This window comes from Primulina tabacum, chromosome 1, assembly GCF_025594145.1.
Source record: "Primulina tabacum isolate GXHZ01 chromosome 1, ASM2559414v2, whole genome shotgun sequence".
Lineage (NCBI taxonomy): Eukaryota > Viridiplantae > Streptophyta > Magnoliopsida > Lamiales > Gesneriaceae > Primulina > Primulina tabacum.
Genome location: NC_134550.1, coordinates 6,738,948 through 6,763,397, shown reverse-complemented (window position 1 = coordinate 6,763,397; position 24,450 = coordinate 6,738,948). Strand labels below are relative to the sequence as shown.

The following is a 24,450-nucleotide window of genomic DNA, read 5'->3' as shown; positions in this document are numbered from 1 at the left end:
ATGCATTTGGATGACATATTTATCTCAATTAATATTTTTTAGTAAAAAAAATTCTCAAATAAACATGAAAATTTTAAAGTATTTAGTTTTACTTGAGAAGTACCTAATTTGAGTTGTCAAATACTTGATGTCGTAAATGAGAAACTCACAATATGTATGAAAATATTGGATATTCGAATAGGCAACGTAAGTTCTCAAAGAGTCCAAGTGTTGGTGTTTCCATGAAATATGCATTTGGATGATAAGTACCTAATTTGAGTTTGTAAATACTTGATTTGATAAAAAGATACTCATATTATGTAATAGAATACTGAATATTCAAATATGCAACGTAAGTTTACCAAGTGTTGGCTTTTCATGAAAGATGCATTTGGATGACATATTCATCTCATTTAATATATATTTTGTAAATAAAAAAATTTCTCAAATAAGCATGAAAATTTTAAAGTACTTAATTTTACTTGAAAAATACCTAATTTGAGTTGAAAAATACTTGATTTCGTAAATGAAATCTTTATAATATGTATTCAATATTGTATATTCGAATATGCAACATAAATTCTCTAGGTGTTGGTATTTCCATGGAATATGCATTTGGATGAGAAGTACTTAATTTGAGTTTACAAATACTCGATTTGGTATATGTGATACTCATAATATGTAATATAATATTGGATATTCGAATATGCAACGTAAGATCATCAAGTGTTGGTTTTCTATGGAAGATTCGTTTGGATGACATATTTATCTCATTTAATATATTTTTGTAAAAAAAAAAAAACCAAACAAACAAATTCTCAAATAAGCATGAAAATTTTAAAGTACTTAGTTTTACTTGAGAAGTACGTAATTTCATATTGCAAATACTTGATTTGGTACATGAGATACTCATAATATGTAATTCGAATATGCAACGTAAGTTCACAAAGTGTTGGTCTTTCTATGGAAGATGCATTTGGATGACATATTCATCTCATTTAATATTTTTTTATAAAAGGAAAAAACAAATTCTCTGATAGACTTAATTTAATTGTGGTGATGATAGTCAAAACCAATTGATCTCGTTAGTAAACCAGAAGAACATATAAAAACAGAAGTTCTCGTATCGTCTTAACAAAGCAGTACTCTTCGTGTACTTATCAGATTAGAAAAACAGAAGCAAAACTTGATTTTTGCTAAATCAAAACCTATCGGTCATATATTAAATGTTACCGTTACTTTACCAAGTGCGAGTATTAAATGCATCAGTAATGCTGAACAAAGTCATTTAATACGTTTTACCAAATGTGGTATGAAACAAGACTTATTGTTATGAAGCTTTTTGCAGGAACTTTTTTAGGTAATAAAGCTGATCCTATCAGATGTCAAAGAAGCCGTTTTATTTATAGACGTTGGATTCAAGACTTCTATAAATACACAAGATCAACGACGTTTATAGGTTACCGAAACAACGTTTGCATTCTCCTATATACGAACGTCGATTTGAGCACTTAGACTTACTTATCATCTTCAAAGCTCAATATTGACACCATCAAATAATAATCGAATTTGAGTATTTAAATGGTAAAATCAAGTATTTGTGGACTTGTATTAGATATTATTTGTATTAATTTAGGTATCACATTATATACTTCTCAAGTAAAAATAAGTATTTTAAAATTTCAATACTTAGTTGAGAATTTGTTTGTTTTTTTTTACAAAAAAAATATTAAATGAGATGAATATGTCATTCAAAACTTTCAAGGAAAGATAAACACTTGGTGAGCTTACGATACATATTCGAATATCCAATATTCTATTACATATTATGAGTATCTCATGTAACAAATTAAATATTTACAATATCAAATTAGGTACTTCACAAATAAAAACAAATACTTTAAAAATTTTATGCTTAGTTGGAAATTTGTTTTTTCTTTTACATAAAAAATATTAAATGATATGAATATGTCATCCAAATGCTTATTTCATGGAAATATCAATACTTGGTGAACCTACGTTGCCTATTCGAATATCTAGTATTTTAATACATATTGTGGGTATCTCATTTACGAAATCAAGTATTTGCAAACTCAAATTAGGTACTTCTCAAGTAAAACTAAGTACTTTAAAATTTTCATGCTTAGTTGAGATTTTGTTTTTTTTTTAAATTATTAAATGAGATGAATATGTCATCTAAATGTATCTTCCATAAAAATACCAACACTTGATGAACTTACATTGCTTATTCGAATATCTAGTATTTTAATACATATTGTGAGTATCTCATTTACGAAATCAAGTATCTGAAAACTCAAATTAAAATATTTCTCATTTAGGGAGTAAAATAAAGTATATGTAGACTCAAATTAGATATTTTTTGTACTAATTTAGGTATCACATTTTAACTTCACAAATGACACATCAAAAGTTACTCAATATTACTTGAAACTATATTTTTTTATATCCCAAAATAATCAAAATTTAGTCTTAAAAGGGTAAAATCAAGTATATGTGAAATCAAATTAGGTACCATTTGTACCAATTTAGGCAGCACGTTTTTTATTCACAAATCTCATCATCAAAAAATATTCAATATTATCTTCAAATTATATATTTTGACATACTCAATCGAATTTGAGTATTTAAAAGGTAAAATCAAGTGTTTGTGAACTCGAATTATGTATTATTTGTATTAATTTATGTATCACATTTTTGCTTCACGAATATCATCATCGGTGTCACTTAATATTAACTTCAAATTATATTTTGGCATCCTCAAATAATTGGATATGAGTATTTACGGGATAAAATCATGTATTTATATACTCTAATTAGATACTCTTTGTACCAATTTAAGTATCACATTTTAACTTCACAAATGACACAATCAAAAGTCACTTAATATTACTTGAAACTTAAGTATTTTTTTACACATTTGAAGTATTCAAATAGCCAAATTAAATATTTGGAACCCGAAAATAGGTATTTTATCAATCAAAATAAGTAATTTTTCTAATTCAACAATGAGTGAGAAACTGTTTTTTTTCAAAAATTAGATGACATTAATAAGTCATCTTAATGTATTTTCAATGAAAATACCAACAATTATTGAATTTATTGTGATGGCTCGATCCAGTATTTTTTTACACATTTGGAGTATTCAAAGAGTAAAATCAAGCATTTGGAACTCCAAAATAACCATTTTGTTAGTGAAAATAAATATTTAATCTTATTTCATGATGAGTGATGACCTATGTTTTTTTTTAAAAAATAAAATGACATCAATAAGTCATCTTAATGCATTTTTCATGAAAAGATCAACAATGACTGAATTTATGGTGAATGCTCGAAAATATAGTATTTTCTTATATATTTAGAGTATTCAAAGAGCGAAATCAAGTATCTGAAACCCCATAATAGGTACTTGGTATGTCAAAATAAGTATTTATTTTTATTTCATGATAATTGAGAAACAATACTTTGTTAAAATTATATTTTAAATGGAGAAAAATAATATAATTTTTGTGTATAAAATAATATATTTATTTAAATAATAAAGGGTAAAAATGTAAAGTTTGTTTTTTGGATAGTTAAAACTAAATATATAGATCTGTCAGGTACTAATTTCTAAAAAATAATGGCTAGGTACTGAATTTTAATTGAAACACTGACAGATGTATTTTTTGGAAATTTAACGTTGATTTAACCAGTTAATTTTTTTTTTCAATGATTTGATTCTAGGTCTGATTATAAAAAATTTATTAATATCACAAAATTCATAGATTGCCGAACCCCGGGAAATCATAGGATTCAATTTCAAATCCGATAGGTTTAATTCTGCTGATCCTGACCGTCAAAAGTTTTGTGAAATCAACAGTTACAATCCATGATCCGGGTTTCCTAGAATGCACCAATCAGAGCGACCTTCTGTAGACTACATATAGTTTGTTACCCCGAAAATGCTCGTTACACACTCGGACAGAGCAATTCCAGTTTTAGCTTTTCACAATTTTCATTTCCTCTCTGTGCGATTACGATGACGGCGAAAGGGGAGAAGAAGCCAGCGGAGAAGAAGCCAGCCGCCGAGAAGGCCCCCGTCGCAGAGAAGAAGCTGAAGGCCGGGAAGAAACTACCCAAGGACGGCGGCGCCATCGCCGGGGACCATAAGAAGAAGCGCGCGAAGAAGAGCACCGAGACCTACAAGATGTACATCTTCAAGGTGCTGAAGCAGGTCCACCCCGACATCGGGATATCGAGCAAGGCTATGGGGATAATGAACAGCTTCATCAACGACATCTTCGAGAAGCTGGCCCAGGAGGCGTCGCGCCTCGCGAGGTACAACAAGAAGCCGACCGTCACCTCCCGTGAGATCCAGACGTCCGTGAGGCTCGTACTACCCGGTGAACTGGCGAAGCACGCAGTCTCCGAGGGTACCAAAGCCGTCACCAAATTCACCAGCGCATGAAGAAATTTTATTGGGTTTTTTCCCCGATTTCTTTCGACTGAATCTTAGGGTTTTGGCTGGTAGTGAATGGTTTAGGGTTGTTAGGTTTTGGTGACTGAATACATAATTTCTTTGTCATCTTGTCTGACTAACTAATGAAATCGGTGGGTTTATGCATGTTTTCTCTTAATACTATTGATTGGGACTCAATCTACAGTCTGAATTGAATGTAATTTTTATTTTGTAAAGATTTTAATATATACTAGTTATTATGCACACGTATCTACAAATTTTTTTTATCATTATCGATGAATTAAAGTGTAATTCGACAATTTATAAACTGAGTAAATAATTTGATAATTTATGAAGTGAGTAAGTTGATATTTGAGTTGATGAAATAAAAAAAATAAAAATAAAAATATGTGTTGAAATTTAAAAAAAAAACAAAATAGTAAAAAATAAAAGTGTAATATTAGTATCATATGAGGGTAACATTGGAAGAAAAAGTTGGTGTCCTCTTAGGTAGTTAGTATCATATGCTCAATCTTAATAAAATAGAATAGATTTAGTGTAGCAAGAATTCATAACTTGAATTTTGGTGCAAGAAACGTTACATTTTCAGGCTAAAAATCATTAATCGGTATAAACTGAGGACTCGAAGTTGAAGGGGAAGAACAAGAAACGACATGCATGGTTGAACTGCTAAGTTTATCTGTCTGCACTGATTTCTTGAGATTTTTGTGATGATTTTGCTGTATCCTGTAAATTTTTGGTAACACGAGTTGAAAATTTGTGCAACCATAAGTAGTTATCAGTGAGCGTGGAGACTGCGTAAATGCTAAGAAAACACAAATTGTAAGTGTGGTTGGTTAGTCGGGATTTTTGAGTCATTAAAACCGAGTAGTAGTTAATGTTTGTTTGCATGGAATTTGGAATTGGAAAAAATAATTTACAAAATTTTAATCTTAGATGAGATTTAGTTAATATTTGTAAATGTTAAAAAATAAATTTTTTTAGTGTTTGTACACATTCTTCAACTTACTTTGAGCAACTGAAATCCCTCGTTTAGAAAAGTTATAACCTGTAAATTGGAATGAAAATACAATAAATCTCTTGTTTTCTGATTCATTCATCGACTTTCCACATTTTTATTCATACTTCGTCGATCTATTCGATCTGTTTGACTTCCCAACAAATTCCAAGTTATTGCAAATAGTAAATAACCCAATTCATCCTCCTTTCTATGTTCTATGAAGTTGTTGGCCCACGTGCGGAATTTGAGATAATAAATCACGAAAATAAAGAATAAAATGGACACCGAAATTTACGTGGAAAACACCTAAAAATTATTAGGGTAAAAAACCACGGGCAAGATGAAAAGAATTCCACTATAATATTTTGTGGTGTACAACTCACTCACTGTATTTCCAAAGAGAACACACACTCTCTTAATACAGGAGAACAAAACACCTCACAAATATTATAGAACTAAGCACTCAAATGCTTATAAGATGAGAGAAAACTCGAAGAAGGGATGATTTTTAAATGAAGGGGGGAGCTCTATTTATAGAGCCTCTGTCAGTGTGAAGACACGTATAAAACACGTCTTCTTAAATTTCCTGTCCTGAAATCCCTCGCATTATTTTGAGCAGCCCACGTTTTTTTTAAACCTTCAAAGAAGGCAGCAAAGCATGTGGTCCCTACAACAATTATTGCCGACATTTCTCCCACTTGGAGATTTGATTGAGAATCAAACACATCTCCACACATCCTTTCAATATTGTCATTCCCTGCTGCTTACGTTTCCGCTAGACCACTTGAGGATCTACACCACTCAAACTTATCAGTGTTCACTGGCTTGGTCAGAAAATCAGCTGTGTTTTCTTTCGTATGGATCTTCTGCATATCCACGCTTCCTTCTTCTACTACTTCTCGCACAAAATGAAATTGTACTCCAATGTGTTTCGTCCTGGAATGAAAGGCTGGATTCCTTGCGATGTGCAAGGCACTCTGACTGTCACAAAACAAAGAAACATTTTCTTGTTTGTGTCCGATCTTCTCCAATAACCTTTTGATCTATATTGCCTCCTTGCAACCTTGAGTAGCTGCCATGTATTATGCCTCTGTTGTAGATAACGCCACAACTGTCTGCAGTTTTGAAACCCAGCTTACTGCTCCCCCTGCAAGTGTAAACACATAACCAGTAGTAGATTTCCTCTTATCAGGATCACCTGCATAATCTAAATCAACAAAGTCCCTGAGTGTAAAATCTGATCCTCCATAACATAATTCAGCATTCGAGGTACCCTTAATGCATCTAAGGATCCTCTTAACAGTGCTCCAATGCTCTCGTCCAGGATTCACCATATACCGACTAACTGCTCCCACTGCTTGAGCAATGTCTAGTCTTGTACAGATCACAGCGAACATCAAACTTCCTACTGCTGATGCATATGGTACTCGAGACATCTCCATCCTCTCTGCTTCACTGCTAGGACACATCTCGGAGGATAACTTGAAGTTAACAGGAAGAGGGGTCGATATTGGCTTACTATCTTGCATGTTGAAGCGTTGCAAGACTTTCTTCAAATAATTTTTCTGGGAAAGCCAAATCTTTCTGTTACTTCTGTCTCGGTGAACTTGCATCCCTAGAATCTTGTTTTCTGGTCCCAAGTCCTTCATATCAAATTCCCTAGCCAACTGTGCCTTCAATCCTTGGACCTGATCTTTGTTGGGGCCTGCTACCAACATGTCGTCCACATACAACAACAAAATGATATAATCATCACCAGACCTCTTGAAATACGTACAAGGGTTTGCATTCAGTCTGTTGTACATAAGGCTCATGATATAGGAATCAAATCTCTTATACCAACACCTCGGCGCCTGTTTGAGACCGTACAGAGATTTGTTCAACCTGTAAACCAAGTTCTCTTTGCATTTTTCCGCAAAACCTTCTGGCTGGACCATATAGATTTTTTGTTCAAGATCTCCATGAAGAAACGACGTTTTTACATCTAGCTATTCTAGATGTAGGTCAAACACCGCACACAATGCCAACACCACTCTGACTGCTGTAAGCCGAACCACAGAGGAAAATATCTCATTGAAGTCAATGCCTTCTTTCTGAGCATACCTTTTTACCACCAATCTAGCACGATACCACTCCACTTGGTTATTGTCATCTCGCTTGATCTTATAGACCCATCTGTTACCGATGGCTTTCCTCCCTCGTGGTAGTGTAACAAGATCTCAAGTTTTATTCCTGTCTAATGCCTCCAATTCTTCTTGCATTGCTATCATCCACAAAGATACATTCGAGCTTTGAGTAGCCTCGTGGAAACTTGATGGCTCACCATCCTCTGATAATAGACAATATGCAATGTTGCTTTCAGTGACATAATCTGAAAGCCAACCTTGATGGTCTTCTGTCTCGAGTTGACTGCCTCTCATCAGAAACCTCAGACTCAACATGTTCTTGTTCTTCTTGCTCTGGTACTGCTTCACAAGAAACTTGACCTTCGTCCGTCTTATTTTCCACCTGAAACATAGTAGTTTCTGAATTCGGTGTGCCTTTGTCTCCCTTTACTCTATCTTCCTCGAAGATAACATCCCTGCTGATGACAATCTTGTGAACAGTAGGGATCCCACAAGCGAAACCCCTTTACTCCATCAGTATAACCCAAGAAGATACATTTTCTGGATTTCGAATCCAACTTCGATCTTTCTTACTCATTGTACAGAACGTACACCGGACTTCCAAATGTATGCAAATGAGAATAATCTATCGGCTTCCCGGTCCACATCTCCATCGGAGTCTTCAGATCAATCGCCACTGAAGGAGAACGATTGATAATATAACAAGCGGTTTTGACTGACTCCGCCCAAAATGACTTGTCTAGACCCGCAGTCCTCAACATAGCTATTGTTCTGTCCAACAAGGTTCTATTCATCCGCTCCGCCACTCCATTCTGTTGAGGTGTGTAAGCCGTCGTGAATTGTCTTTTGATGCCTTCATGTTGACAATATGCATCAAATTCGTCACTGGTATATTCTCCTCCATTGTCAGTCCTCAAACACTTGATTTTCTTTTCAGAATCAAGCTCAACTCGCGCTTTGAATTCTTTGAAGATCTGGAAAACATCTGATTTCTTCTTGATCGGATACACCCAACATCTCCTAGAGAAATCATCAATGAACGAGACAAAGTATCTCGCTCCTCCTAGGGATACAACAGGTGCTTGCCAAACATCCGAATGAATCAGCTCCAATATGCTTTTGCTCCTGGCAGTAGAAGTGCCAAACTTTAATCTGTGTTGTTTACTGGTAATACAGTGTTCACAAAATGGTAGTGACACTTTTTGTAAGTCCCGGCAGCAGCTTCCGTTCATGAGAGAATTTTCAACCCTCGTTCTGACATATGCCCGAACTTTCTATGCCATAACATTGTTAATTCTTCTCCTGAACCAATTGATGCAACAGCTAGTTCTGCCTCTTTGTGTGTTTCCCCCAATAGTACATACAGATTTGCAGCAACTTTTTCCGCTTTCATAACCACAAGCGTGCCCTTCACAATTTTAATGATCCCGTTCTCGATCCGAGTTTTGCACCCGATATCATCCAATTGCCTCAAGGACAAAAGATTTTTCATCAGTCCCTTCACATGTTGTACCTTCTGTATAGTGCGAATGGTGCCATCAAACATTTTAATTTTGATAGTACCGACCCCAGCGATTTCCAAGGCATGGTCATTTCCCATGAATACAGATCCTCCTGAGACTGGTTCATAATTATCAAACCATTCTCTCCGAGACGTCATGTGCCACGTCGCTCCTGAATCCATAATCCATGTATCACAAAATTTGTGTCTGCCTTCTGCAACTGTTGCTGCTTCGCTGAATAATATTTCACCACTGCCTGAAGTACTGGCCATATTTCCTTGAGAGCTTTTATCGATACTCGTACACTCTTTTTTGAAGTGCCCTTTACCGCCACATTCAAAGCAGTAAATATTTTTCTTCTTACTTCTCGACTTTGATCTACCTCGCTTTGGCTCCCACTGGAGTCACGGTCCATAAATATTTCTCTTATCATCGGCAAAGCATCTGCCTGCTTCGAGGTTACCAACCTATCTTCCTTATTCTTGCGCCGGTTTTCTTCTCCGAGAACCGCAGTTAAGACATCGTCGAATCTTAGAAAGCCCATAAGAATATTGTTGGTTATGTTGATGATAAGTTGATCATATGAATCTGGTAGACTTTGAAGTAGAAGCTCCGCTCGTTCATTTTCCCCTATTTTATGCCCCATGGATGTGAGTTGGGCAAATAGAGTATTTAGTGTATTGATATGGTCGATCATCGATGAGGATTCCGCCATCCGAAGAGTATAAAGCCTTCTCTTTAGGAAAATCATGTTGTGTAGCGACTTGACCTCGTACATCTTTGTCAGAGTATCCCAGATAACTTTGACTGTTTTTATCTCAGAGATACTTGACAAAACTTCGTCAGCTATAGCCAAGTGTAAATTGGCAACAACATTATCATTCATCTCATTCCATTTTCCATCATCTCCACCGGTCTATCTCCATAGCCGCCAAGCAATTCTCTTTTCTTAAAACTGCTTGTATCTTTATTTTCCACAGCATAAAATTGCTTCCGTTGAACTTTGCTATCTCGTACCTTCCCGCCATTATGTCTATAACAATTTTAGTAGACCGGACAAAATAATCCCGCCTTAAATAAAAAATTTCAAAAAATCTTTTCTGATGTGGAAGATCAGTCTAGGCTGCAACCACAGAACATACTCAGAATTTTAAGAAATTTTAAACCAAGGCTCTGATACCACTTGTTGGCCCCACGTGCGGAATTTGAGATAATAAATCCCGAAAATAAAGAATAAAATGGACACCGAGATTTACGTGGAAAACCCCTAAAAATTATTAGGGTAAAAAACCACGGGCAAGATGAAAAGAATTACACTATAATATTTTGTGGTGTACAACTCACTCACTGTGTTTCCAAAGAGAACACACACTCTCTTAATACAGGAGAACAAAACACCTCACAAATATTATAGAACTAAGCACTCAAATGCTTATAAGATGAGAGAAAACTCGAAGAAGAGATGATTTCAGAATGAAGGGGGAGTTCTATTTATAGAGCCTCTGTCAGTGTGAAGACGCGTATAAAACGCGTCTTCTTAAATTTCCGTCTGAAATCCCTCGCATTATTTTAAGCAACCCACGTTTTTTTTAAACCTTCAAAGAAGGCAGCAAATCATTTGATCCCTACAATAATTATTGCCGACAGTTGTATGAGAGCCATTTGATTTTTTATTTTATTTTATTACTAATCTTGCATGTGGGTTTACTCAAATCTTAAACGAGCAATGGTTTGTCAAAAATTTTTATCTAACTTATGGATTTTTTAACAAGAAATTCACATGTTTAGATTGATGATTTTGCTAAGCATTTCAGTCATATTGAGTGTAGACCCGACCACGATTGTGGGGAATCGTAGAAACCGAAATCAAATTGTAGAGTTACGGTTCGGTTCCGATAAAAATCGGAACCTGAACCTGAACCTGAACAAATTAAACCAAACCGTAAATTAATATTAATTTGAAGAAATTATAGCGTACACCTTAGATAATGTAATATAACAATCTTATACATAAAAATTTAATTTAACCAAATTTTTAGTAAAAATAAATACTAAAAATATTTTGTCATAGTTGAACAATTAATATAAATGTTTATAATGTACCACTATTTTTCTTTGTACAATTAAATTTTAAAATTATAATTTAGTTCCGATAAATTTAAATCAGAACCGAAAGCATATGAAATTGAACCGAAAGCGTAATTGTTTGATTCATGTTCCAACTTTAATTGGAATTGTAATTGTCGATTCTATAACTAGAACTATCTGTTTTCGAACCGTAATTAAGACTAAAGTAAAATGTGTCATATATAAAAAAAATTTATACGCAATTCCAAAGTTTTTGGTAATTTGAACATTCAATATTTAAAGTCTTTATTTATTTATTTATTTTGATTGAGATAATGTTAAATAATTATAGTATTGGCATTATTATCTATCAAAATGATTAATAAAATAAAGAATTTGGGATCAATAAAATAAAGAATTTGGGATCGAGTGTCCGAACTATATAATAAAGGCAAAAATTTGTATGAGATGGTCTCACGAGTCGAATTTTGTGAGATGTGTATCTTATTTGGATTATTCATTAAATAATATTATTTTTTATTTCTAAAAATATTACTTTTTATTGGAAATATCGGTAGGGTTGATCCGTCTCACATGTAAAGATTCGTGAGACCATCTCACAAAAAACTTATTCTAGAATAAATGAGTGTTTGAGTAATAATCCAAAATTTTATTTTCTCAAACAATATTTTTTTTTGGATGAGTCGATTTTATATATTTATCCAATATAATTTATATGAGTAACGTGGTTTGTTAGCACAATTTAGGGAATGGTCGAATGAGAATTTGTGTTTAAAAGCTAAAACCATGAAGTTTTGTTTATTTCATCGGACGCATGCATCCCACTCCCAGTACTCTACTGGACTCATCCCACGCCACACCTTGCTATCCATTCCCTCTGCGAAGCATCACCTCATCTCGAAAAACTGGTTCCTCGATTCACCTGTTAGCTGATTTTTTCACAGATTAATAGTTGAAAATGGCATCATTTTGCTGCGCGCATTCAAATCCAATTTCGTTCATCTTCAAGAACCCTAGAAATTCAAATTACCAATATGTATCCGTATTGTCAAGGTTAGACGATTCTTCCGGATCCAGGCTCCGAGTGATGGCGGATTCTGCTCCCAGAGCGAAGTTTGTGGCTCGCCGAACCCAATCCGTTTCCGTAAGGCAGCTACAACGCCCGCTGAGTAACGAATACATACTCTCATACTGTTCTACTATTTTTTTTGGTTTTGAATGATGTGCGATGCGGTGATGAGAGAATGATTATTCAGGTGATTGTAGAGCTTGCCCGGTGTTTTGTGAAGTTGGTGTTATTTAATGGTTTCTAATGTGTGACATTTATGTGCATTCTACGTTTTCGCAGCACGCTTAGACTGTTTTTTTTTCACTAAATCTTCATCGCAGTCTTTCGACAAAATTATTAGGTTGGTTGTTAAGTGAGATGATGTTTTCTTAAATAATGTAAATTTTATAAGAACGTGTGGTTTTCTGTAAACGGATCTGTAGTGTTGTAATTGAATTTTTCAAGACTGATGTGATAATTATTTGGCATTCTTGGATGGTGAATTGCTCAACTTAAATGTTTGAGTTGTGTTGGTTGTTTCTCAGTTGAGTATATGCGCCTGCCGGCAAGTCAGTACTCGGTACTGGATGCTGAGAGAATAGAGCGGGTGGATGATAGCACGTTCAGGTGTTACGTATATAGATTTAAGTTTTTTGCATTTGAAGTGTGCCCTGTTTTGTTGGTGAAAGTGGAGGAGCAGCCTAATGGTTGCTGCATTAAGCTCTTGTCCTGTAAGGTATCACCTTCTTTTCTGCCGATTCTGTTGTATTTCATGAACCCTGGCTGTATTTATTCTTCTATATAAATTATTGTTGATGCCATAAATAAAAACTGCATGGACATTGATCCAAGAGTTGTGCTGGGGAAATTCTTGTTTCCTTGCATTTATGCGCTATCCCACTGTTTCACAGAGATTATGGATATTTATGTGGTGATTAACTGTGGTGATGTTTATGTCAGCTCGAGGGCTCACCGATTGTTGTCGCACAGAATGACAAATTTGACGGTAAGCATCTTTTTGTATTTGCATTTCGTTATTAAAGTTTGCTAATTCACTCTTCCAAAAGAAGTGTTTGGTGTTCGTTACCTTTTCCATTCACATTGACATTCTGTTTGGAACAATTTTTTCAGTTCTAGTCAGGCACTCAAAAAATAATTTATGTTGAAAGTTCAGATTAAGAAAATCGAAGGGTGTGATTAATTCATATGACAATAAATTGTGAATACAATTCTTGAAGTTGTAATTATTATTGGAAATTAGACTTTAGGGTTTACTATTTAGTAGCGTACTATAAGGAATATACTAAGAGGAAATCACATTCTGTAATTAATCTCCTATGTAACTAAAAATGGCCCAACACTCGTATGTAAAGAAAATTTTATCTGCCTAGTGCCTATCCTGCCTAATGTAGCCTCTTTGCTTTTACATTTTATCTTAATATTGATTTATTTGTGTATTTCCATGCCATGAGACGGTGTCGGTGTTATCCACCTCTTATATTTGAAATACAATACAATTATGTTGTTTAGTGTCTTTTTAAAATTTTGAATTAAATTATATAATTTTTTCAGGAGTTCTTTGACACTAATTTGGTATGGGCATGCAGCTTCAATGGAGAACAAGATATCATGTGATAGCACAAGAAGAGACATATCGGTTCAGAATCTTACATCAAATGCAGTCATAGAGGTAATGATTAGCAAGGGTTTTGTTTATGTTATATAAGTAGTTGAATAGAATCTAATCGATTTCCTCAAATTATTTTGTGACGTTGGTATGTACCTTAAAGGTCAACGTAGAAGTTCCTTTTGCATTTCGAGCAATCCCGACACAGGCCATTGAATCTACGGGCTCTCAAGTTCTAGAACAGATATTGAAGGCGATGCTTCCCCGGTTTATGTCGCAGGTTGATTGACATCATTCTAGTTATTTTGTCCTGAATCTGTTCTTTTCACCCTTCTGCATTTTCATGCATATCCATTGAGTTTTTTTGTTGCGTTTTATTACAAGCTAGTGCGGTTTCTCTCCTGCCTTATCTTAGTCATTCTCATCATTTTCTCCACTCGTGAAATGGAGATAAAAGAGTTGAGGTAAAGAAAGAGTACTATTTAATTCGGGGAGTCACTTTCGGGGTCTCATTTTCTGAATCATTGTTTTTGGTTTGTTCAGTGGTGTGTACTGTGTTTTTTTTTTTTGGGCACAAATAACGTGGTTTCTTGCCTTCTGAATTTGTTTCCAGTTAGAGAAGGATTATAATGCTTGGGCTTCCGGAGACACATCTAGGCAGCCTCTTGGGACGGGCCAGATTTAAATTCTAGTGCGAGTGAACTTGTGAATATGTAGTGTAGACTATTTGATTAATTTGGGTACATCAACATGATTTTGTTTCTATTGTTATTTTTGTATCATGTTCATCCGAATGCATATTTAGTCAAGTTCAATTATGAAATTGCTTGTGTTAGCGTAAATGTGAGACTAGCTAAATGTTGGCTTTGTAAAAACCTTTTAAGCATAATCTTCTGAGGTAAAATGGGTATTTGATAAATGACAGCTTTTCATCTTCGTATCCTTGCATTTGTAATCTTGTATTGATGAGCTTCGTAGTGCTAGAATGGTCAAAGACCGTGACACACATTTTTCCGACACTTATATCTGAGTTGTCAAGGCGATACTGAATGTAGCATATTGTTCTTTAGTTATAACTAATATTCATGCTGGTCACTTATATCTAAGTTTTCATGGTGCCTTGCATGGTAGATACTAATATGGTATGAGTAACTCTTTGCAAGTAAGTAAATTCAACTTGAATTTAACTACGTGCGAGATATTATGAGAAACTATGGTTCAAGGAAAATCTCGTGTTAATAATTCGGTTTTAGTGCATTATCTTTGTTTTTTTTTTTTTTTTTTTCATTTTTGGTCATTTTACTGATGTGATATTGACGTAACGCTCGAATTCAAAGTGCCACATCAACTGTCCCAAAAAAACGATGAAAGTTATCCAGAATTGAAAGATAAATGATTAAGATTATATATAGTACTAAAATTGTAAAGAGCCAAATATAGGTAATTAAAAATACTATAATTTTCCTTAAAAAGTATATTTATTGATTTCTAGTTCTGCTATTCTTTCAAACACTCTATAAGTTTTTTCCCCCCATCATTTTATAGAACACCAAAATGGTTCTTTTTTATTTTATGTTCTCATAATTCTGTTTAATAAAAAATCTTTCTAAGCGAGTGTTTCGGAGTTCAAGCTAGTCCAATAATTTTGAGAGGGGAAGATACGAGCCCTCGTCTCGGTCTCTGTTATCATGTAAATGATGAAAGAAAAAATATGTCATTCTAATTTATTTCATTAAAAAAATATTTTTATACATGTCATTGAAATAAAAATAAGATACAAATGTTCCTTTCGAAAGAACAAAAATATTACCTTTTCATAGAGTGTCTAAACAACATATAAAGGACTTGTATGATCCAATGATATTGAAGGTTTTCTGTATTTCCCAAAGCCAAAAAAGAGGCGGAAAATGATCAGTTTAAAAACAAAAAGGAAGAAGAGAATACTAAAGTAAATCGATATACTTTGTGAGTTGTAGTTGGCTGGTTGCTGGATTTTGCGTGTCATGAGGCCGGGGAACATATAATATATATTTGGGAAAGGGAAGGGAGACAACTTTGCATTGGCTAATTTTTGAACCTAACGTGGAAGCTCAGTTCTTCTGGACCCTATGCCTTTGCCCTTATGCTAGACGCTAGTGGACATGCATGCACAAATTATTGAACTTTTTGGGTCATGAAACATCATAATATCCGGTCAAGAAACTTTAAATGGACATCATTGTGCAACTTTTGATTGGATTATTTAAAACAACATAGAACGCACCCGCTCGATTATGTGGCAGTCAATCTTTACATAATTTTTTTAATTAGGTGGAAAACTGTCCGTTGATATCATTCGGTGTGCACTAGATAAACGTCTGGACGAACGCAATATCTTGCAAATCACGTTATTCAGGTAAATCACATTGGACAAGTTCTGTATGCAAGCTCGTCTGAAAATGCGTTGGTATGTGAAATCAAACTCCTAACTATTGGTCAAACACTTACTTATTCTACCAACTCGGACACCCATTGAGAGTCTTGAGGCACATAATTTAGATTATTACATGCCCCATATGTATTTATGGTGCGGGAAATATAACACAGAATAGGATTAGAAGATTTCATTATTTCTACAATGGAACAGGAAATATAACACAAAATGTGAAAAAAATTCGAGTACGTTAGGAAATACATATGTAGATCATTGCATATCATATCATTTTTCCTTTTTCTTTTTCTTTCCTTTTTTTTTTTGTAAATTCAATAATATTGAGAGATAATGTGAATATGACTTGTTTCTTTCTTTGTTCATTATTATAGATGAACTTCCTTCTCTGGAAATCTTGTGATTGTTGATTGAAATCATAATGCCTCGCTGTTTGTATTCCGCTTTTCCTTCTCATTTTATCTGTCGACTTTTATTGATGCTTAAAGCAGGAAAGACACAAACAAACATAGGGAGAAGGAGAAAAGTCTGAAAATGTGGTGGTGCAATTTCATTTTTTTAACTGATTTTTCACTTTTTTCAATTGTTAACCAGGAGTGGGAGATGATGAATGATCTCAGAGCAGACATGGAAAAGCTTCAGCAAGGTATGAATCACATGCAAAGGTTGTTAGAAGCTTGTATGGACATGCAACAAGAGCTCCAGCGCTCAGTTCGACAGGAATTGTCTGCGGCTCTTAATCGGTCAACTGGTGAACAAGGTCCATTTGCAGTCTTTCTACTATCTTCTTCGACTTTTGTTGTGGGAAAGTAACATACTGTTTCCGCCCTTTATAAATTTTTCTGGTCTGCCATTTACTGATTTCATCACGCAATCTTATTTTTTGTGCACATACTTTAGATGACGGGTTCAAGAAGAGAAAAGTAAATGAGTACAGGTACAGGTACGGGTTCAAATTTTTTGTGAGCATGGATTACGTTGATAAAAATAAACAGAAATGAGTACAATTTTTCTTGATGTGTATATATATTCCCCTTTCTGCAGATGTGGGCACATGTATACATGCTATAAATGTGCGTTTGACTTGATTCTTGAAGGAGGAAAGTGTCCGTTGTGTTGGGTGCCTCTTGTTGAGGTGATCAGAGCATATTCCATACTGTAAGAAATATACAGAGAACAGAAAAGTAGCACACACACAACTCCAAATAATCATTTGTAAGATACTATGCAACTATTGTTGGTCTCTAACCTCTGAATCTCACGAGTCTTATCATTGGAATTTTGTGATTTCCACCGTTTCTGATTTTTTTGGATGCACCAACCTGTATATCAATTGGATACAATATTCATTCACAAATAATAATATCAATTCTTTTGCGGCGGAAAATTCAAACATTGCCCTTTCTAGTGATGGTGATTGATCAACGTTTGTGCTGTTTTCTGGATGTGCTGAAATTTTTATAAAGTCAGTTTATAAAACTTTTGGGGAAGGGGTTTTCTTTTACCAAGCTTTTTTGATGTTTCTGTCATTGGAAACTGGATTCAGATAGCTACTTCATCGCAAACTTATGCTTTAATAGACCCCATCTTGTTTCGTGTCGTTTTGTTTTGTTCATCGTTGGGTTGATTTCAGGAGCAAGCATATATCCCAGAATGTTACCAATTCTCTTGTTTATCTTCATGTTTGTAAATCACGTTTTCATGGGGATTCTGATTAAGAGATGTTGCAATTGCCAGGGTATGTCGATTCCTGTAACATGCGCAAAGATGGTAGCGAATGAACCAGTTCAGTGTTCACAAAGATAATTGACCACATTACACGACCGATAAAGTTTCACAATTTCACAATCTTCACGTTATAAAAATGTTCAACTTTCAACAACGTCGCCCACAGCATCAGTCGATGCCTAAAAGTGTAACTGATTGAGATAGTTGCAACACAGGGCTAATACACATAATTGTTCACCAATGAATCTAATGTACATGTTGTGTATGTATAGAAATAAGAAACAAAAATTGATCCATTAATCATTCAAATGGCTTTTATTTAATACATTATAGTTTATGTATATATTCTGTCGGGCCAAAAAAAAAAAAAAACTTCGTCATGCTAAATGCATGGGAACAAAGTTTGATATTTAACTCCACAGCCTCGACCAACACCATCTTCGTTTTCTTGTCGTCCACTTGAACTTTACACCAATGCATGCTCCAGTGTTGTATGATTTTGTTGCTGATGTTCGAAACGGTCTTGCCGTTATTTTGGGAAGCTGTTCCAAGTGTTGAGAGCTTTCACTTTCATCACAAGTTGTTCTTTTTGCGCCTCTACCTCCGCGTACTTCAGGCTTATTTGAAGGTAACGTTCGCGAATATCATGTAACTCAGCCTCAAGCAATGTAATCTTATGTTCATTATTGGCTGCACAATCTCTTGATTCTCTTTTATTAGAAACATTTGTTTCTGCTTCCACACTGTCAGACATTTGACCATATAAATAAATTTTTTGATAGTCTCACTTTCTTGCAAAAAATTGAATGTGTCGTTGCATACCTCCTAAGCTGCGAATCATATGTGTCACTATCAGGGCATTGCGATTCTTGATCTACGGACATAAAACCAACCTTGTTTTCCTGTGATCATAGAACAGATGAACATTTTTTATATGGTGTGCAAATATTGTACAAATATTGTGCTGAGTAAAAGTAGAAACCTTTGGAAGGGATTCCCTTTGACATTCTTCGGCATGTTTTGTCTGCTTTAATTCCTTTTCCAAGCATTGCACTTTTTTCTGCAATTCTTCTCTTACATCTTCAAGATTTTTCACCTCTAAATTCAATAGCCTATTTTCTCGTGTTACGCGATCACTTTCATTTTTCCTGTCGGCATCCACTGCAAATAATGCCTCCTTTGCCATTAAATCGCCCTCCAGCCTCATAATGTTATCCTCCAACACAATTTTGTCATGCCTACAATTCTCAGCTTCCAACGTTACATTCTGCATGCTAGAAATCTTTTGAGCCATCAAGTCGTTTTCACGTTTTAGTTCTTCGTAATCTCCAGAAACAGACTTTAGTTCAGCTTCCAGAAACTGATTTTTGGACCTCGTTTTTTTAAGCGATGCCCTTAGAGCCAAAACTTTATTCTGAAGCTCTGGCGTTTTCGCCAATTGCATATGTAGAAACGTGTTTTCTTCTTCTAATCGAATCCTTTCGGCATCAGAATATTTTATTTGAGATTCTAGCTCATTAATAACAGCTTTGTGTTTTGCTTCATCAAGTTCTGAATCCTGAAATTTTCCTTCTACGAGTGAAGTTCCAATATTTTCTGAACGGACAAAATCTTCGAAATTTCTAACTTCTGCTTCTAAGACAAAACATTGATGTTGAAACGTCAATAATATTTGTTGCCTCAACTCCACATTGAACTTTTGCAGTGAATCACATTCTTCCATGAGATTTTCAGCTGTCACTTGTAGCCTCGTATTCATTTTCTTCAAACTGTTGCACTCTTCTTGAGCTTCCGTCCACCCTTTTTCCGTTTCCAACAATTTATTCTCCATACAGAGCTTTTGCAGCTCCATTTTTTCTTCCAAATCTAATATCTCATTTCGAAGAATAACAACTTGAGATTTCGAATGCTCCAGTTCCAAACGACTAGATTCCCTTGTATCTGTCAAATATCTTAACTGAGCTTCTAAGCCAGATATTTGTTGTGACAGAAAATCATATCCCTTTTCAACCTCAGATAAATCATTATTCTCCAACGAATCAACCGTTTCTTGGAGACATCTCTCTGGTTCAATGTCAAGTTCACGAGCCTGGAATTCGAAGCCTTGCGATCGATTCTCCCAATTTATACTCTCATCTTGAAGATCAGACAGTCTTTCTTGATGGGCTTCTTTTTTTTCAATCTCCTCCACGCACATAGAAGAACATCGAAAATCGTTCACAGAACCCTCTCGAGACAAGCAACTTAAGCAGGCATTGATTTCTTTAATGCCATTCTCTCTTAGTTCTTTCAATTCAAGCAGAAGGTGGAGATTTTCTTCCGTAAGTTGGTTGCAATCTGTTTCAAGTTCTTGTAGTTCTTCCTTTAAATGCTCGATTTCTTTTCTTGCCTCTAAATGTCGCGACTCTTTTTGATTTTGAGCACATAGAGTTCTTGACAATGCAGCTTCCAAATTCAAGATTCTTTGCTCTTTTGCAGCCAATGTAGAGCTACATTCCACTTCAAATTCCTTTAGAATCAGATTCTTAACTTCTTGCTCAATTTCATTTTCTACCATTTTCTCCTGAAATGTAGGTTCTAGATACAAAATTTCCCTCCAACCGCTCTTTTGCAACTCCTCCAAATTCTGGGATTTGAGATTCGGTTTCCCTTTGTTTTCTTGTAGAACTTGTTCATTGATATGTATCACCGAGATCTCAGGTAAACCAGTATTTAAATTCATTTTATCAACAGTAACTTGACCGTCCACATCTATTTCTCGACACTCATCATTTATACAATTATTCTCACTGTTAGAGTCAACTGATTTCAGAGAAAAAAAGCTGTCAATCTCTAACTTTTGCTTCTCCATGGTCTCTTCCATTTCTTGAAGAATCCCTACTAACTCATGGTTTGCTCCTTGGGTTTTCTTAAGCTGAGACGATAAACTTTCATTCAACTCCTTTAGATACCTCATCTCATCTTCCATTTGTTTCTGCATATCATCGCTTGTGCTCCCGAGAACCTCAAAATTTTCGCTCACAGTCTGTTTGCCTGTCGATTCCTCCAAGAGCAATTTCAAGCGATCAATTTCTTGACTCAGTGTACGACACTCGGAATGAGATGTATCCAGTTCCGTATTTAGGTTTGTCATAATCAAGAACTGATCATCTAATTCGTTCCTTAGATTTTCGATATCGACAGCTAATTTTCTTGCATTTTGTTCCCACATTTTTGCTTCTGCCTTAAGAACTTCAACCTCAGCACAATCATCAGGTTCCTTAAACTTAATAAAGAAACCAGCATGTTGCTGTGATGTTTGTTCTGTAGCATGCGGTATCTTTCTGAGTTCCCTTCGATTTCTATCCAATTCTGGGGGATCAAAAGTAGTATAAGAACAAGATGGTTCGTTCTCGAGGAATTCATCTGAATCTTGCCTCCGGATACCACAGTTTGGACTATTTAGATTTTTACTCTGAGAAGAAGAAGTTTCTCTTCCTAATGAATCATCCATAGAATCAACACTACACGGTGAAATGGATGATGAGAAGCTCGTTTCCTGTCAACAACACAATCACATAAGAAAAATCGAGCAGATCAATAAAAAAATAAAATTGTCAGAGATAAGTTCAGAGATTTTTTTGTGGTGGTTATCATACCGCGCTACCAAGTTCTCTGGAACGAGAGGCTTTGTCAAACTTGTTGCTGTAGTAAGATATGGTATTCTTTGTAGTAATAGAATCAGATAGTTGAAAAGTATTTTCGGCATCATAAAGGTCTTTATTTGCCTGCATTTCTTTCCATTTTTCATCCCTGGATCAAAGTTCCATTTTCAGAAATGTAACTTAACAAGATATTGGAAGCAAGACTAGGAAAAACGAAGTAAATCGTTAACCTGGGATTGGTTTTTGGTGTAAGACATCTAATCTCAACCTGCAAGAAACACAGATTAAGTACTTTATTTCTTATATCAAAATCGCTGACAGAAATTTCAGCATGAAAAGAAACAAAGTTTGAACATATGATTTCAATCACAAACAATTACACATTATCATGAATGCATCTGGAATTTGAAACAGAAGAAGCAATGGACTTTTTTATGCATAATATGTGAGTACACTAATAAGAAGAGACAACTCACTTGTAAAGTTGTCCCATAATCGCATTCCTTCAGAGGAAAGGAAACCAAGATTGGTATTTCTAAACTCAAGAATCCAGCCAGATCAAGAGTAGCCTCTCCCAGAATATTGGACTTTGAAAACCCCTGCCACATACCGAAATGTAAGTGGGTATATTAGCATTAAAAAATATTTTTTTGATGCTTTACTTACATTTTACAGAAACGAGATCCCAACAATGTTGTTGAAAATAACAAGACTCACCAGTCGCAACAAGAAATTTGAAAATATGTTTTTCTGACTCCGTTGGAGTATCAAGATCTGAAATGCATATAGACATTGTAAGAGTTTCCATCCATCGACAAGTTCCATTCTTAACCGATTCTTTACCAGTTCTTTTTACTGGCTTTCCTGTTTCCAAAGAGATCAAAGAGAGGTAGAGTTTGTCCCACCCTTTTGGTACCTGAAATCCCTCATATTAAGTAGTGTCGGCGAAAAGAAAATAACACATGCTTTGTAGAATCATGTTGTCCACAAGTTATATCCATAGAAGACCATAGCAATGTTTTTACAGATACCTTAAAATAATCAACAGTCAATAATCTGTGGCATTTTAACTCTTTACCTACATCATCACACATTCATTGGGGGCATCTTACTCAAAAGGGGCCATCAAAGTTTTCATCTGTTGAAGTAATTGGGAGGCAAACTTCGCATGTTCATATACACACAGAATTCATAATTTGAAATTCATCTCCCCTCTATGTGAACCACATATGGTATTATGATTTTTAATTGCCCCTAGTACATAGACCAAAACATAATGCTTAGGCTGCTTTACGGTTTGAGAATATGATCTGCACTATCATAATAAGCTGTAGCTCTTGATACAAGGGTACATTCTCGATCCTATACATCAACATAAGAAGTACATATATGTAAGTTGCTCAGCTTCTTTTTTTAAAAAGACAACATCGATCAAGGTTCTAACATTTAGATAGATCACGAGGCTTTCAGTATCAACCTTTTGCCAAATTTCATTCATAAAATAGCATAAATGATGTCCGCGTGTTTATTAATTGATTTTGATAGGAATGACTAGATACTTAGTGCAATACAAGTTCTTGTTGTCTTAAGGAATTTGTGAGACAATGCTCTAGCATTCTAAGTAGAGAGCTTTCAACAATTTGAAGAGGCTCTCTTGGATGTCATCATTATCACAACTTCTCCCCTTTACGGGATTGAAACAGATTCTATTCATATTCGATCAGGTTGAGAGTTTTCTAAGAGAAACATAAGAACATGGGGGGTTCTTGCAACATATTCAGAATCAAAGGTTCTATTTTTTTTATTATTATTGCTAGAATTAATTTAATGGTTTTAACCGAGTCTTCTTCTTGAGCAAACATTCAATTTTCAACTTACTAAACTCCCAAGAGTCTTTCAACCCCCAAAAAAAAGTCCATACTACTTGAACTCGTCCTGATCAAATCTACCAGATTCTTCCAATCATTACAGCTTTCAATTTATGTTACTTCTCAAAAACATTTGCCAGCTTGTCTTAAAGCAAGATTTAAATACGGCACATAAATACATATCACAACTTGGCTGTCGTATCACTACAATGGACAAATATTACACGAGAATTTGCTGGGGAAAAAACAAAACACCGCAAGTAAATGAAAATCAACTTCAAAACCCGCCAAGAAATCAAAATAACCAACGCATATAATCACATGAATTAAAGTTTTCTTAATATGCCATACAGTAAGAATATGCGAACCTGGAGCACTTGAATTTTGGAGAAAGTGAAATCAATTTTTTCTCCGACTGCATCAGTTGGCTTGTTCCTATGCAACCTGAACATCTTCTCTGTGATCATAAATTTATTGGATACAAAGAAATATATTCAGAGGAATGCGTTAGATATTGAGAGTAATTAAGAATGTAGGAGAATGGGTCTGATACAAACGGAATGTTGATTCATACACCGAGTCAAAAATAGCACGGTGTGCAGGTGAGGTGGGGACTTGCAGTTATTATGGTTGGTTCCTGTACTTCCATTCTTGTTTATTTACGTTTATTTGTTGATCTCTCTTTTAAATTGCGTGTTTTAGAAGACGAAATTGAAATACATAGATAATGCTTTTGACACGAAAAATAATGTTTCTTTCATGGATCGAATTGGGTCGAATCGAAAACTCGTCTTATAAATTTACCTGTCAAATGTTTTCATAAGAGTTTATGTGTTTATTATTATTTTCAAATTCTAGTTAACGATTAATGAAAATTTTCCTAATTTTAATATTCTCTAAACAAGTTAAATTCTGTTTAACAACACAGAAAA

General features: G+C 34.8%; 3 protein-coding genes across 4 annotated transcripts; 2 read left to right on the top strand and 1 right to left on the bottom strand.

Moving 5' to 3' along the window:
• The first annotated feature begins 3,957 nt into the window (after positions 1 to 3,957).
• LOC142517209 (putative histone H2B.1) lies at positions 3,958 to 4,603 on the top strand. Its single transcript, XM_075619907.1, has one exon. It carries the CDS (start codon positions 4,019 to 4,021, stop codon positions 4,445 to 4,447), a length of 429 nt encoding a protein of 142 aa, XP_075476022.1. The 5' UTR covers positions 3,958 to 4,018; the 3' UTR covers positions 4,448 to 4,603.
• Positions 4,604 to 11,970: 7,367 nt separating this feature from the next.
• Positions 11,971 to 14,792, top strand: LOC142537869 (uncharacterized). The gene is made up of 6 exons (XM_075643354.1): positions 11,971 to 12,344; positions 12,769 to 12,959; positions 13,184 to 13,229; positions 13,831 to 13,913; positions 14,014 to 14,130; positions 14,464 to 14,792. Exons 1-6 carry the CDS (start codon positions 12,134 to 12,136, stop codon positions 14,533 to 14,535), a joined length of 720 nt encoding a protein of 239 aa, XP_075499469.1. The 5' UTR covers positions 11,971 to 12,133; the 3' UTR covers positions 14,536 to 14,792.
• Positions 14,793 to 17,928: 3,136 nt separating this feature from the next.
• On the bottom strand, positions 17,929 to 24,188 carry LOC142537857 (uncharacterized). Of its 2 annotated transcripts, XM_075643346.1 has the most exons (8): positions 24,093 to 24,188; positions 23,887 to 23,975; positions 22,127 to 22,566; positions 21,881 to 21,918; positions 21,645 to 21,798; positions 18,989 to 21,544; positions 18,829 to 18,908; positions 17,929 to 18,749 (listed from the first exon to the last, which is right to left on the bottom strand). In XM_075643346.1, exons 3-8 carry the CDS (start codon positions 22,256 to 22,258, stop codon positions 18,536 to 18,538), a joined length of 3,174 nt encoding a protein of 1,057 aa, XP_075499461.1. In that variant the 5' UTR covers positions 22,259 to 22,566; positions 23,887 to 23,975; positions 24,093 to 24,188; the 3' UTR covers positions 17,929 to 18,535. The 2 variants fall into 2 exon arrangements, with proteins under 2 accessions (XP_075499461.1, XP_075499456.1); XM_075643341.1 differs by lacking the exon at positions 24,093 to 24,188 and having other exon boundaries at positions 23,887 to 24,086.
• Positions 24,189 to 24,450: the final 262 nt, after the last annotated feature.

What these genes read in the sequence shown, in the direction of transcription:
- LOC142537869 (XM_075643354.1), top strand. Translation starts at nt 12,134, where the DNA reads ATGGCATCATTTTGCTGCGCGCATTCAAATCCAATTTCGTTCATCTTC. An exon ending in GCAGCTACAACGCCCGCTGA is followed by an intron (nt 12,345 to 12,768) that starts GTAACGAATACA and finishes GTTGTTTCTCAG; the next exon opens with TTGAGTATATGCGCCTGCCG. An exon ending in TTCCCCGGTTTATGTCGCAG is followed by an intron (nt 14,131 to 14,463) that starts GTTGATTGACAT and finishes ATTTGTTTCCAG; the next exon opens with TTAGAGAAGGATTATAATGC.
- LOC142537857 (XM_075643346.1), bottom strand. Translation starts at nt 22,258, where the DNA reads ATGTGGCAGGGGTTTTCAAAGTCCAATATTCTGGGAGAGGCTACTCTT. An exon ending in ATTATGGGACAACTTTACAA is followed by an intron (nt 21,919 to 22,126) that starts GTGAGTTGTCTC and finishes TGTTTCTTGCAG; the next exon opens with GTTGAGATTAGATGTCTTAC. An exon ending in AAAGGGAATCCCTTCCAAAG is followed by an intron (nt 18,909 to 18,988) that starts GTTTCTACTTTT and finishes CTATGATCACAG; the next exon opens with GAAAACAAGGTTGGTTTTAT.
- LOC142517209 (XM_075619907.1), top strand. Translation starts at nt 4,019, where the DNA reads ATGACGGCGAAAGGGGAGAAGAAGCCAGCGGAGAAGAAGCCAGCCGCC.